The sequence below is a fragment of the Apostichopus japonicus genome, chromosome 1 (genome assembly GCF_037975245.1).
Source record: "Apostichopus japonicus isolate 1M-3 chromosome 1, ASM3797524v1, whole genome shotgun sequence".
Lineage (NCBI taxonomy): Eukaryota > Metazoa > Echinodermata > Holothuroidea > Aspidochirotida > Stichopodidae > Apostichopus > Apostichopus japonicus.
Genome location: NC_092561.1, coordinates 17,476,147 through 17,488,762, shown reverse-complemented (window position 1 = coordinate 17,488,762; position 12,616 = coordinate 17,476,147). Strand labels below are relative to the sequence as shown.

The following is a 12,616-nucleotide window of genomic DNA, read 5'->3' as shown; positions in this document are numbered from 1 at the left end:
AAGCAGAGTTCACCTAGAGTACCCTTCCCCCTCCCACCAAAGGTGCAAAATAATGGATAAAAAGGTGTAAGTTGAGTAATGTCACCATTAGTTGTTCAGTGTGCAGTCAGCACATAAGCACCAGAGCAGAGTTCACCTACAGTACCCCCCCCCCCCCCGGAGATGCAACATAATACATAACAAGGTGCAGCTATATACTCCTGATAACACTTGTATGATATAACCAACAATCATTTTACCTTCTTTGTCCTTTGTGAACTGATCACCCAAAGTACAGTACATCCTTGAGTATAAAGTACAAGAATCATCCATTGGCAAATTAAACTCATATTTTATCAGACACCATTCACCTTCAAAACTTTCTAGCCTAGAAAGATTGCGTTTTGATACCAAACTGCACAGAATACTGACCATTCCAAATGAATGGGCCATGCAACTTGAACTTGAACAACTACTCCTTTTATTGGTTTGCCCTAAGAGAGATCTTCCTTCGTTATACCTCCTTGATGTCAAAAGTAAGATGCTGAGGGGGCTGCAGCATCTTGCAGCTAGGCTGCATATATGACAATCTTTTGTGCTCTGCAGTTGCACACAATGGTCACTACTGATCTGCCTAGATAATCTCTATTGTCTTTTTGGCTGAAATAGGTACTACTGTAACTAATCTGGATAAACAGTTAAGGTTCTTGAAAAATTGTCAGGCAATTTGTAGAGATCTCTGAACGAATAAAAGCAGCCTTCCTTTACTAAACTTAAACGGTTCTTGTTCAAAATACTAATCAGACATAGTTGTTACATATGCAGAGTGACAGGACACTGAGGTACCCTGAATGCGAGAGTTGACATCGGGACGATAGGTCCTGAAATTTCATGTAATAAAATTGCACATACTTGTTTGCACAATATTTATACTGAAACCAGCACAATACACATACTGTTGTACAAGTTGAAAATGTGTAGCTGTAGGATTCCCTTAATATCAAATGCAGAATGTTTGCTCTTGTTCCAAATTATTTCTATTATTACTAATTTACTGTACAAATTTAGGACAACCAACAAAAGGTTGTGTCATATGGATGACAGAATGTACAGGGCCATTCATTAACACTTCCTAGAATCCGAATGTGGGGTGTGTCTGTACATGTCCATACACGTATGACGCCCTCTAAAATAGAATCATTGAGATAGAATCATTGAGTGGCCCTGTATTCTATAATTACTCCTTGGCAGTTTACCTATTTGGCGGACTATACTGCCTAATGTTGGACATATAGGAAAACACTAATTTGATATCTCCTTCACGATTGTTAGACCCCAGACAAAATACATCAACTAATCACGACAATCAACCTTCAACTATAATGAGGTTGGATTAACTTACAGAGCTAGCCTACATAAGCTTTGCATATCCTCATTCTTTCATTAACAGAAGTATAAAAAATGTTGCATGAACCCAACTAGGCCTATAGAAGGGGCATGAACCTTTTCCTGAATGGCAGTGATCCCCAGGGGGTTTTGGGGGGAGGAGTGGGGGTTTGCAATTGCCAAACATTGGGCCTAGACTAAAGTAGAGCTACAGACTGCTTTGTTTACCTTCATTTGTTACTAATATCTTCTGGTCATCTGCTGTGAAGTTTGGCTTTCTCAACCAAAAATAATGATAGCCTTATTTAACCTAGGCTAGTGGATAGTCCTGTGTTAGCCCAAGGCAAACATTAGCATTACTACTGTTAGTATTTGTGGTCGCCCTAGGGTACAATTATAGAATACAGGGCCATTCATTAACTCTTCCCAGCATCCGGATGCGCGGATGCGCGGTGTGTCTGTACATGTCCGTACACGTATGGCGCCCTCTAAAATTCCATTACGTATTTTATTTTGACTCCGCATCCGCGCATCCGCGCATCCACCCCGGGAGTACAAGGAAAGGACTTAGATAATTTTCGAAGGTTTCCCCATAATGGACTTAAATAATTTTCGAAAGTTTCCCCATATACCATCACGTATTTCATTTTGACTCCGCATCCGGGCATCCGCGCATCCACCCCGGGAGTACTAGGAATGGACTTAAATAATTTTCGAAAAGTTTCGACATAGGCCCTATACCATCACGTATTTCCAATACTGAAAGTCCCGTATGTACGAAGATATTCCACATCAATAGTGTGTCGTTCTTAAAAGGACTTAGGAAATTTTTGACTCCGCATCCACGCATCCGCGCATCCACTCAAAAAGAAAGAACTGGGACTTTGACATTTTTTACTCACATACGTACTGGGGTGAGACTGAGCATCCGCGCATGCGGATGCTCAGATAGTATCATCGAGTGGCCCTGTATTCTATAATTACTCCCGCCCTAGTACTTAGTAGGCTTTAAAAATGCTCTTATGTTCATAGACATTATTGCCATGGTCCACAGAGTCAGGACCTTCGGCTAGCCATTGCTGGAGACAGTGACAGCCTAATGTTATGCTAGACCTAGTATTATTACTGGCTAGGCCTACCGTTAGTGTTAGTATTACTTTGGACCTGACGAAGACTTCAGACAATCTACCGTCACTAGTTGAGGAATGACACGACAATCATTGGAAAATAGATTAAGGCATGTTTTTGTTAACTAACTACATGCTTACCTTATTTCAATTGATATCCGTTTGATAAAGGAGAAAATAGACTTGGTACTAAATCCCGGTGGATAATTCCGTGACTACGTTAGGCTGTGTGAGGCAAGGCTCGTACCGTGTGGCTGTGAGAGTGCTTGAGTCGAGTGTAACTAATTGATTGAGCGTCGTGCAACCTAGTTACTGTACTTCGATTAATGTCAATGTGTCACACTGAGTAGGTGTAGAGCTGAAGTGTTGCAACGACAATGAAGAGAATCTTAGAAATCCCTACTGTACCGTAGTATAAATAAACCAATCAAAATATGTGTTATGTTACTACATATAGTTTTCTAAAAGAAACAGACTCGTTCATTGGCTGAGTCTTTCTAAGTACGGATGTTTTAATAGAACATTTGTTAATACGATAAATATTGGGAATTATGTATTGTAAATTCCTTGCTGTATCTTTTTAATAGTAGGCCTACATAGGTGTTTGATTTGTGCAGTGATTATTGTACATTCGTATTTTTGACACATTATTTTTATAAAACGCACGTCTCTTCTCGAGAGTTAATGTTCATATTGAAAGAAAGAAAAAACGCCGTAATGTTGTCATTCATAATTAAAATTAAAATAAAACAAACACCGTTAGCAAACTGCTTATCCACTAAAGAGTCTGTGTAAGACAATGTGTGGAAGTAAGTGGGCATGACGTTGCGATCCTATCAGGATCTTCTTCAGATACTGAATGACAAGTAACAGTAACACAAGGGACAAATACAGACACAGAATAAAAACAAGTTAGTGAGCAGGGTGAACCCCCAAAGAAATAGATGTAAGAGGATTAGTAGACAAAGGATGGAGTGAAGAAAGAAACCAGGAGGGGAAGAGGAGAGGTCATTTGTTGTCATTAGTTATTACCAGGTACACATTCTTAAAATTATCAGAATTTCTTCTCAAGAAAACCTGATTAATTTTGAGGAGATACTTTTTCAAATAAACTCATTTAATTTAGAAAGTTGATTGGGGGCGTTTAACATACAGAGGGGGGATATTTGTTATATGAACACAAAAGTATAAATAACTTTACATGACGTGAATTTCAAGGGCGTAGGAAGCGGGGGGTTAGGGCGACAGCCCCCCCCCCACCTGAAAACATGGGGGCGGAAGTATGCCTACCCCCCCCCCAAGTCGTCGAGGGTAAAAAAAACCTTTCATTTTTGAACTATTTTCTGAAATTCAGAACGTAGTCTTTCACCATTGTTCAGGCTGTTTAGTACTGCGATTATTGGGAATCACTATCTCCGCCGGAAATTCGCTAGCGTTTGAGCATACCGTCAAAAAAAGTCAGGATCGAACCTCGTCCAGACCAATGTGCTGCATGTTTAGGTTGTGCTAGCTTATACGCTACAGTGTGTACAGAACTCCGTTTGTTTTGTTCATGTACGGTAGGTCAGGCATACGTGCTGAAATAGTACATGCACTATCGCCGCTGCTCCGTAGTTCATGCATATCACGTATAGCACGTACACGCCTGGCAAAGTAAAGTAAATCAGTAAATGTGAGAAAATTGTATTACAAATTCAGACATTTGTGGCACTAAACAGCATCTAATGGCCTCTAATTGTTCAAAAATTTTCCAAAGGGGAGGGGATCCCCCTCCCCTTTGGAAAATTTTAAGACCCCTCCCCCAGGACGGCGATCACAATCCATCATGAATCAGCCCCCCCCCCCTGACAAAAATACCTTCCTACGCCAGTGATGAATTTAATTTCTTTTTGAAGAGTAAACGAGGCCAAAAAAATTGAACGTGTAGGTTATAGAGGTTTATCAACACTATACATCAACACATATTACAGATTCAAACTTTCAGGAACCATATATCATACATCTAAAGGTGGGTAAACATTTAACCCAACACTCGGTACATATTTATATATCCAACTTAATTTGGTAACGTTTGTACACCAAATGATGTCAAATAACGACAGTTCAACCAATTTAATTGCCAAAAAGTGAAACGTTGATCAAAATTATCTGCATTATATTTGTTTTGGAGCCAAACTTCACTCATACAGACCTACGCAGTGTTGGATCAAAGAAAATTGAAAACATATTATTCATAATTGCTGGATTGCTTCAAGCTTATTGACGATGAGGTCCGCCTAAATAAATAGAACAGTCATGAATGTTAATGTTAATCAATTGCTTTCATAAATTCTAATAATATGTTCTTAACGCTCCATGTTAATGGCGGACCCATTTTCTTGAAGAAAGAAAGAATGGTATTGTATACGTTGTTATGGTGGGCTTGTGACTATCAGTTTTTTCTTTCTTTTTTTTATATTGAGTTTTGCGATGCACCTGAGGGTGGCCTGCTTTAATGGTCAGTCTGTTAGACTTTGAACTCCAGCCACTTTTGATAGTCGATTCGTGGGTATCGAAACAGCCGTTTCTCACGAATATCAGGTAAATTAATACAGAAGAGCAACCCGGTACTCAAAACATTGTTTCTAATGATCAACAATATGGAAGTCCAGTTGTGCTCATGTCTGCAAAGTGCAAGCGAATTTATCTGAGCATATGCTTCGCTAATAATTCTTCATGTATTAAACCCTTTTACGGAATAACTATACGGTTGGACTGTCCTGCGTGGGAAATGTTTCGTAAATTACCGACATACTTCTCGTATTGTATTAATTTCTCGAATCTAAGTAATAGCCAATAGCGGCAACAGCCTAGACAATCGGGGGGGGGGGCAAGAAATGCTTTGTGGGGGGGGGGATATAACACTGGTATACGTGAGGGGTCTTAGCGGATGGGATGTCTCACCTCCCGTTTGGGAATTGTCTACAAGTAAAATGAATGAGACGCAACATGGTGCTATCATTGAAATTTGTTACATATCTGAAACGTTCCTAAAACATTGCAATTTTATGGCGAGCAAAAATTGTTTTCGAAATTTGACAAACTGAGCGCAGGTTGCTTTGAGCAATACAAATAGTGGTCGACCTGATTGGAATATCAACTTAAAGTTCAACACTAGTAATGGCAAATTGTTTTAGGCTATAGGTACTGAGCCTATCAATTACCCACCATGACCTACCCAGTATGTAACCCCCTCAATTAAGGTAAATCATTTGATTAAATGCACTAATTTAGTACCAGTGGCGGAGAAACAGGGGGGGTTGGGGGGGTTTTAACCCCCCCACTTTTTGAAGAGGGGGGGTTGGCCCACACAATCAACCCCCCCTAGTTTTTGCCAGTAATGTTCTGTTATAGCCTATGTTATGTGCTCCAAATGGCATAATAAATCAAATTATTAAATTTGAAATTGTTAAAGTCATTTCAACCTTTTACCTGGTAGGCTACATCAACAATTAACGACAGAAAACCGAGTTAGAATTGACCGACACATTATTTCTAGCCCCTTTCCCCCACCTTGCGCATTGGAACTTGTAGCTCATAGCGCTAACTTCACCCCACAACAGAAATACACAAAATAACGTTTTGTTGCTGTTGAATAGCTTTGGAACTGTATACACTTGCCAACTTCAACGAGGTGAAGGAAGGAAAAGAAAAAGAAGAAAGAGAGAAAAGGAGAAAAGGATGGAGTAGAAAATACGGCAAGAAAACGGGAAGAAGAAGAGGAACAGTGACAAAATTATTCGAATTTGTAAAGCAAACAGTAGATATCACATCATATCAGTGAGCATGAAAATGGCGTTCCACGATAAACAGCCTCCAAACCATGGGCGCAGATCCTGGTGAGGACAGCGGGACGCGTCCCCACCAACTTTTTCAGTAGTGGGGACATGATATACCGTGTCCCCACCAATTTGTCTTTGCATTTCAAGTTCCCCTGTATGGAACTTTGGCGCAGTTTGATCCAGCATTGTGCAAATGACATGCAGCAGTTCTCATTTTATTGTATTTTATCCACAGTTGTTAAATATAGGACGGAAATCGCATTTGCGGCAGTCTATATTTGTTTTCTGGGAGAGGACCCCAGACCCATCGTATATACAAAAGTCTACTTGGATTATTTGTCCCCTGATTTTCTTTCTGCAGACGCCCATGTATTTCTCCAAACTAAATTTCTAAGCAATGAGATCTAAAACTTAAGGAGGTTTAGGAACATCATTTGGTCTGGGAAGTGTTATTTCCGGCGATCTGGGAGGTATATTTGCCCCAAAAAATCGTACGCTACGCGCGAACCCATGGTCGCGCTCCGCTTAGATAGTGTCATAGAACAGACACGCGTCCCCACCATTATCCAAGACTGATCTGCGCCCATGGTCAAAACTGTCGATGTGTGTAGTGTTCGGTTTCGGAAATAACTGGTATATTTTTATTTCCTTCAACGAAATTTTTTAGTAGCCGTCTGAATTTTCGAAAATTCCCTAACCAACATTCTTCATCATACTTCATCATACTCGTGCAATTTTGACCCGTCTGTTAGGGTTTGAAGGAGGTTTTTCTATATCGGTTGTCCATAGATGATATTTTGTGCAACATTATGGGTATGTTTTGAAGTGAATTTATTCACGAGAATTGTGAATTTTCAAATTCTGAACAGTGGGGCTGACGGATATTGTGGGCCGCGATGAAGAATCACCTACAAAAGCAATGATCCACAGGATATGTGATGAAGTCGAACATGATGTGTGACTGGTGACAATCTTCAAAAAGGTTATAGATGAGAAAAAAAGTATTTGGAAAAAACTTGGTTGTCAGGCAAAAGTGTACATATGGTTGGTCAGTTTCAAGCCATTTCAAGTGCCATTTCCGTTGATCTGGGGGTACCAAAACCAGAAATTTTCTTGTACGCTGCGCGCCAACCAATGGTGGCGCTCCGCTTAGATAGTAATACGCGCCCCCGGGTTAGAAAATCCTGCATACACCCCTGGTTAAATCCAGCTTTTCAAGGCCTGGGCAGTGCCATTTACTGCAATCTGGGAGGCAATATTTGCCAAAAAATTCTTGTGCACTTCGCGCCAACTTATGGTGGCGCTCCACTTAGATAGTGAGCCAGCAGTTATGACTTTTTATTTCATCCATGGCCTGCAACCCCCCCACTTCTGACAAGAAATCTCCGCCACTGTTTAGTACCATATCTGGGTGGTGAAACTGGGTGGGGGAGAGGCCAAAAAAAAAATGAAATGAATGCATCCAGAGTCTAATGCATTGCATTGGAAGCTGTTTCTAATACAAAGTCCAGCTCTATATATTTTGGATAAGTACCAGATCTGGTTTGGGACAACTGGGGGACAAGGGGTAATATGTGGGGATGGTAAATGCCCCCATTCCCCCGTAGCGTGGCAGTGATTGCAAATTACTAATTAGGCCACTCTACCCACAAGTTAGTTGAAAAGTTTGCACAGAAGGGCATCCATAGAATACCAGCCCTCGTTCGTTTCTACTGCAGTCCCTTAAAACAATTCTTCATTGGCGCCCTCTTTCGGCCTCTTTATCAGTAGTCAAAATGGTGAGCAGTTGTTACATATAATCTTAAATATCAAATCGTGGCACATCCTTATAATCGTCCATAGTAAGCTGCCCAAATGTTACAAAAATTATAGCTAAAGATCATTTTGTTTATTTGTGCCATATTTCTCCTTTTAAATTTATCTTAAAAGATCGAAAAGTAAAAGAAACTCCCCGTGATCGTGCTTAATTCGCGAATCTACTCCTTAAGTATTTTGTGTTAAACAATTTCTATTGCTGTCAAACACGGATAGGCTAGACTGTTTGTTACACAAAAGTAAAAGGATATGATTACGTTTAAAAGAGATTTCCTATGAAGCAATGTAATACCTTTTGTTTTCATTGTTAAGACCTCAGTGGTACTCTAAGCAGACCAGGCTCCCACTAAAACTTGGCGAGACCCACACTTGTCGACTTAGGCCTATGCACTCCTGTGCACATAAATGGGTCGCCAAATTAGGCCGTGGCTATTCTTACGACGAGTCGTAACAATTATTTATATTCTTACGACAAAGGCAAATTCAAGCGCAGTAAAGTAAATAAACAACTGCGCATGTAGTAGGGGTAACCCTAACCCTAAACATAACCCTAATCCTCAATCCTAACCCTTACCCTAACCGCAAATTATTGTTACTCCTCGTCGTAAAGATAGTACTCCTAGTCATGCAAATAGCAACTGCGCATGCGTAGTCGGAAATTATTCTTACAACTAGTCATAAGAATAGCCACTTTGGCCAAGTTACACTACAGTGTAGTGTGTGTGATGAGCTGCATAAAAACATTCGATTGGTAGGCCTACATCTTTTGTATGGAATCCGAGAGTAGACAACTTTTCCAGGGGTGGGGCCCAAAATTAACTTGGCTTGCTGCAGTGAACTGTTTTACCTAGGCTACCTGCTGCAAGGTCTACTTTAGGACATTTACTAGTACTCTATTGGCACAATAGATATAGGGCTAGCCTATGGTTAGGCTATACAAGAAATGCAACATCAGAAAGTTGTACCTGTTATCCATATATTCAAGATCGTCAAATGATACATATTTTATATTTTCCATTGCCCTCTATGCTGAGGTTCAGCGAGTAGCATTACTTTTAGGCCTAGTAATAAGGTTTTAGGAGTCTGCTGTATTCTAAACTATTCTTGCTCAAAATGTTCTCCATCTTGAAGTTAATTCCCCCAACCCCCCACCCCACTTATTAAACCTACTCAGAAATAGAAACTAGTTCTCATCTTTATTTTTTTCAGGTGAATGTACCAAAGACACGACGAACGTACTGCAAAAAGTGCAAGAGGCACCAGACACACAAAGTGTCCCAGTATAAGGCTGGCAAGGCCTCTCTGTACACACAAGGTAAGTCAGTTGGAGGTTTTCTTAGCTTAAGAATAAAGTCCATAAAATTTAAAGAAAGTCATAATCCACCTTGAGTAAATATCAAGTATTGCTGTTCAAAATTTGTCAAAAATAAGATTTAGCCAAGGATAATTAAAAACTTCAGCTGTACTGTTGTAGGTCTGTGAAATTGTTGGTTTAAGTTATCTAAGTAATGTATACAATGGAGTCCTAAGTATTAGATTTTCATGGTGGGTAACATTGTCACAGGAGGCAACGGTTCAGTTGTACCATGGTTCCTGTGAAAGCAATATACTGTTGAGACTTCAAAAGTATTGATAAATATGATAGATCGGTTTAGCGAAAACACTTTGTCTTCTAGAGAATTATGTGTCTAGGGAATGTAAGGGAGATTGATGCGGCCAAGTACAAAATCTTTATAGCTCAAATCAGCAAAACTAGTCTGAAAGTTCTCTGACATACTAGTCTTGATTTTGGGCATACCTGCAAAGCAAGGGTGCTACTTTAAAGTAACAGGTTCATAGATTTCGTCTGGGTTCATTAGTATGCACCTAAATATGCTAGAATGTCCAGTGATGGTCTCTCATGTAAGCCCTGATCTAGGTCATTACGAGGGCACCAACAATTTGATTAAAGGGACACAGTGCTCTCAGTTGGTAGAGGCACTGATGGCAGTTTGCCGTCAGTACTGTTTGTTGATTTGAGCGCTGATTCACGTTTATTAAAGTTTAAAAGGTTTCCTGAATCATCAGCAGATCTGGTAAAATGAGGAACTGAAAAACAAAAGTCCTAATTGAGGTCTGGAATTTCACCATCTGTTTTTAACACTCAATTAATTCGCTTTCTTCTGACAGGTAAGCGTCGTTACGACAGAAAACAGGAGGGTTATGGAGGACAGACCAAGCCTATCTTCAGAAAGAAGGTAAGGTTAAATAACCAATAATATCTAACTGTAAAGCTCCTGTAAAGAAAATCACTCACAGCTTTGTCATTTCTGTTGTGGATTTGGATGAGAGTTCTGTCCAGTACTTCAAAGGATATATTTAAAAAGAATGGATAGTTTAAATACCCAAGGAATATAGCACAGGACACCGCTGTTTTATTTGTTGTGGTATTTGCTGCCTACCAATGTTATGTTCAGTGCTGAAAACCTTGCAAACCAGGTTCACAGGAAATCCACAATGGATCCTGGCTGGAGAAAAAAAAAATCGGAGAAAAATAGGGGGAAAAAATCGGGACGAAATTACGAAAAATAAATAAAAAACACAAAGGAAAAGAAGTACATCTGTAAAAAAAAAGGTTCAGAAACAAAAGAAAATGTTCAGAGAGCATGCTCGCAATTTTAGTCACAATATAACAAGTAATGATGTGTCCCCAACCCACTCACAAGGGCAATGCCAATGGCTAGTTTCGCACACTTCAGGGTATAAGGGTCACACGGACACCCACGGCCCAGCGCGGGAAGGTTGCTGTAATAAATCAGCCCCGCTGGAAATGTTTTGAACAATATTGCCATTCCATCTTTTTTTTATATTTATATTGTATGTTAGTTAGTAACGTTTTCTTTCGTATGAATTTGACTTCAGTTCAGTGTTCCCTCTAAGGTGCGGGATTATTCGCCAATATTATTCTCCACATCTTACACATTGTGGATAGACAATCATATCTTGGGGATTGAAGAGGATTACCTGGCGCCTCCTCAGAGGTTAGAATGTTAAACCGATGGGTCCTGAGGACTCCTGACGCTTTGTCCACTGTCAAGCTATGACGTGCTTCTGTAAATTAACTCATACCCAGGAGCGTAATAAAATACTTAAAATGTGGGGAGACTGATGAGTGAATAGTGCATTTGTTTCAGAGCTATTGTCTGTTCTTCCCTCATAGGCCAAGACGACCAAGAAGATTGTCTTAAGGATGGAGTGCGCCGAGTGCAAGTTCAGGAAACAGTTGCCCATCAAGAGATGCAAACACTTTGAGCTTGGAGGAGATAAGAAGAGGAAGGTAAGTGTATCATCAGCCATCATGAGATGAGATGTACAACAAGGAGTGGGCACTAAACTTGATCTGGTGGCCCACAGGAAATCTAACTTTGGGCCCACAGGAAATCTAACTTCAGGCCCACTTCACATGCCCCAACACCAAAGAATGTACCAAATGTTAGGCCTATTTACTCTTAGTTCCCATGGTCATGGAAGAAATGTGGAGATTCGAAAAGATTTGAGGATCCGCAAAGGGCAGGAAAAGGAGTGAAAAAAATCAAAAGTTATGGAAAATGTGATGATTCTATGAAGTTGTTGCTCCATGAATATTTGCACACTTGGACAAAATATCAGAAGTTTCACGTTCTGGGAAAACGTTGAGGTATTTCTAAATTTGGTCTTAGAACTTAAGAGTCATGAAATTTAATTTGCAACAATGTGTGAGAATTCTGGTAGGATTTTCAATAATACTGCGGGCAAAGTTTGTCCATGAGGTGAAGGTCGATGATTGTATTGTTGAAGTATGACATTAATATTCATTGTATTGTTGGAGTATGATATTAATATTCATTGTATTGTTGAAGTATGATATTAATATTCATTGTATTGTTGAAGTATCACATTAATATTCATTGTATTTTATGTGCATATGCTGCACTTTACCTTCTTTACATATCAGTCCATTAGCTCTTATTTGCACTGAGCAATGTGCTCAAACCTATGGCCTTCATGGCAGGCATAGCAAATTTGTGCAAGATTTTTAGCCATTTGGGGGGGGGGGGCATTTATTGCGAGCCCCCCCCCCTCCTCGCTGTAGGATATACATGAAATGCCTTCCAGGATTTTTTAGAGGAACGTGACTTTAGGTTACTGTTTAACTTGAAATTTGAATGTATTTATTATTCAATATTCCATCTCTCTTCTTCATTTCACAGGGACAAATGATCCAGTTTTAAGATACAGAAGCTCCATACTTCACTGTATCACACTGGACTGATTCTAGAGACATCTTGGCCTGCACACTCTGCAGTACTCAACATAACATGGAAATCTCCCCATTCAACCTAATAGAAAGCTGAATATTTCAACTTCAATTAGTCATTGTCACCAAACAATACATAAACCAGAAATTATTTGAAGTGGAAGTCAAATAAAGAATAAAAGAAAAAAAAAAACAGATAAAGCGATTCTCTT

General features: G+C 39.8%; 2 protein-coding genes across 3 annotated transcripts in view; one reads left to right on the top strand and one right to left on the bottom strand.

Annotated features, from left to right (window-relative positions):
- The window catches only part of LOC139969525 (serine/threonine-protein kinase 33-like), a 32,852-nt gene extending 30,065 nt beyond the window's left edge, over nucleotides 1–2,787 (bottom strand). Inside the window, exon 1 of the mRNA XM_071974583.1 lies at nucleotides 2,634–2,787. The gene's annotated coding sequence lies outside the window, so the exon portion shown is untranslated. The remainder of the gene's footprint in view (nucleotides 1–2,633) is intronic.
- Nucleotides 2,788–8,066: 5,279 nt separating this feature from the next.
- LOC139969529 (large ribosomal subunit protein eL42-like) lies at nucleotides 8,067–12,597 on the top strand. 2 transcript variants are annotated; one of them, XM_071974598.1, is made up of 6 exons: nucleotides 8,519–8,549; nucleotides 8,833–8,879; nucleotides 9,338–9,443; nucleotides 10,298–10,365; nucleotides 11,328–11,444; nucleotides 12,358–12,597. In XM_071974598.1, the coding sequence occupies exons 1-6, from the start codon at nucleotides 8,534–8,536 to the stop codon at nucleotides 12,376–12,378; spliced, it is 375 nt and encodes a 124-aa protein (XP_071830699.1). In that variant the 5' UTR covers nucleotides 8,519–8,533; the 3' UTR covers nucleotides 12,379–12,597. The 2 variants fall into 2 exon arrangements, with proteins under 2 accessions (XP_071830709.1, XP_071830699.1); XM_071974608.1 differs by lacking the exons at nucleotides 8,519–8,549; nucleotides 8,833–8,879 and adding an exon at nucleotides 8,067–8,091.
- The last annotated feature ends 19 nt before the right edge of the window (nucleotides 12,598–12,616 follow it).

Excerpts from the sequence above, each read along its gene's own strand:
- LOC139969529 (XM_071974598.1), top strand. Across the intron at positions 9,444-10,297 it reads GGCCTCTCTGTACACACAAG|GTAAGCGTCGTTACGACAGA; the intron begins GTAAGTCAGTTG and ends TTCTTCTGACAG. Across the intron at positions 11,445-12,357 it reads GAGGAGATAAGAAGAGGAAG|GGACAAATGATCCAGTTTTA; the intron begins GTAAGTGTATCA and ends TTCATTTCACAG.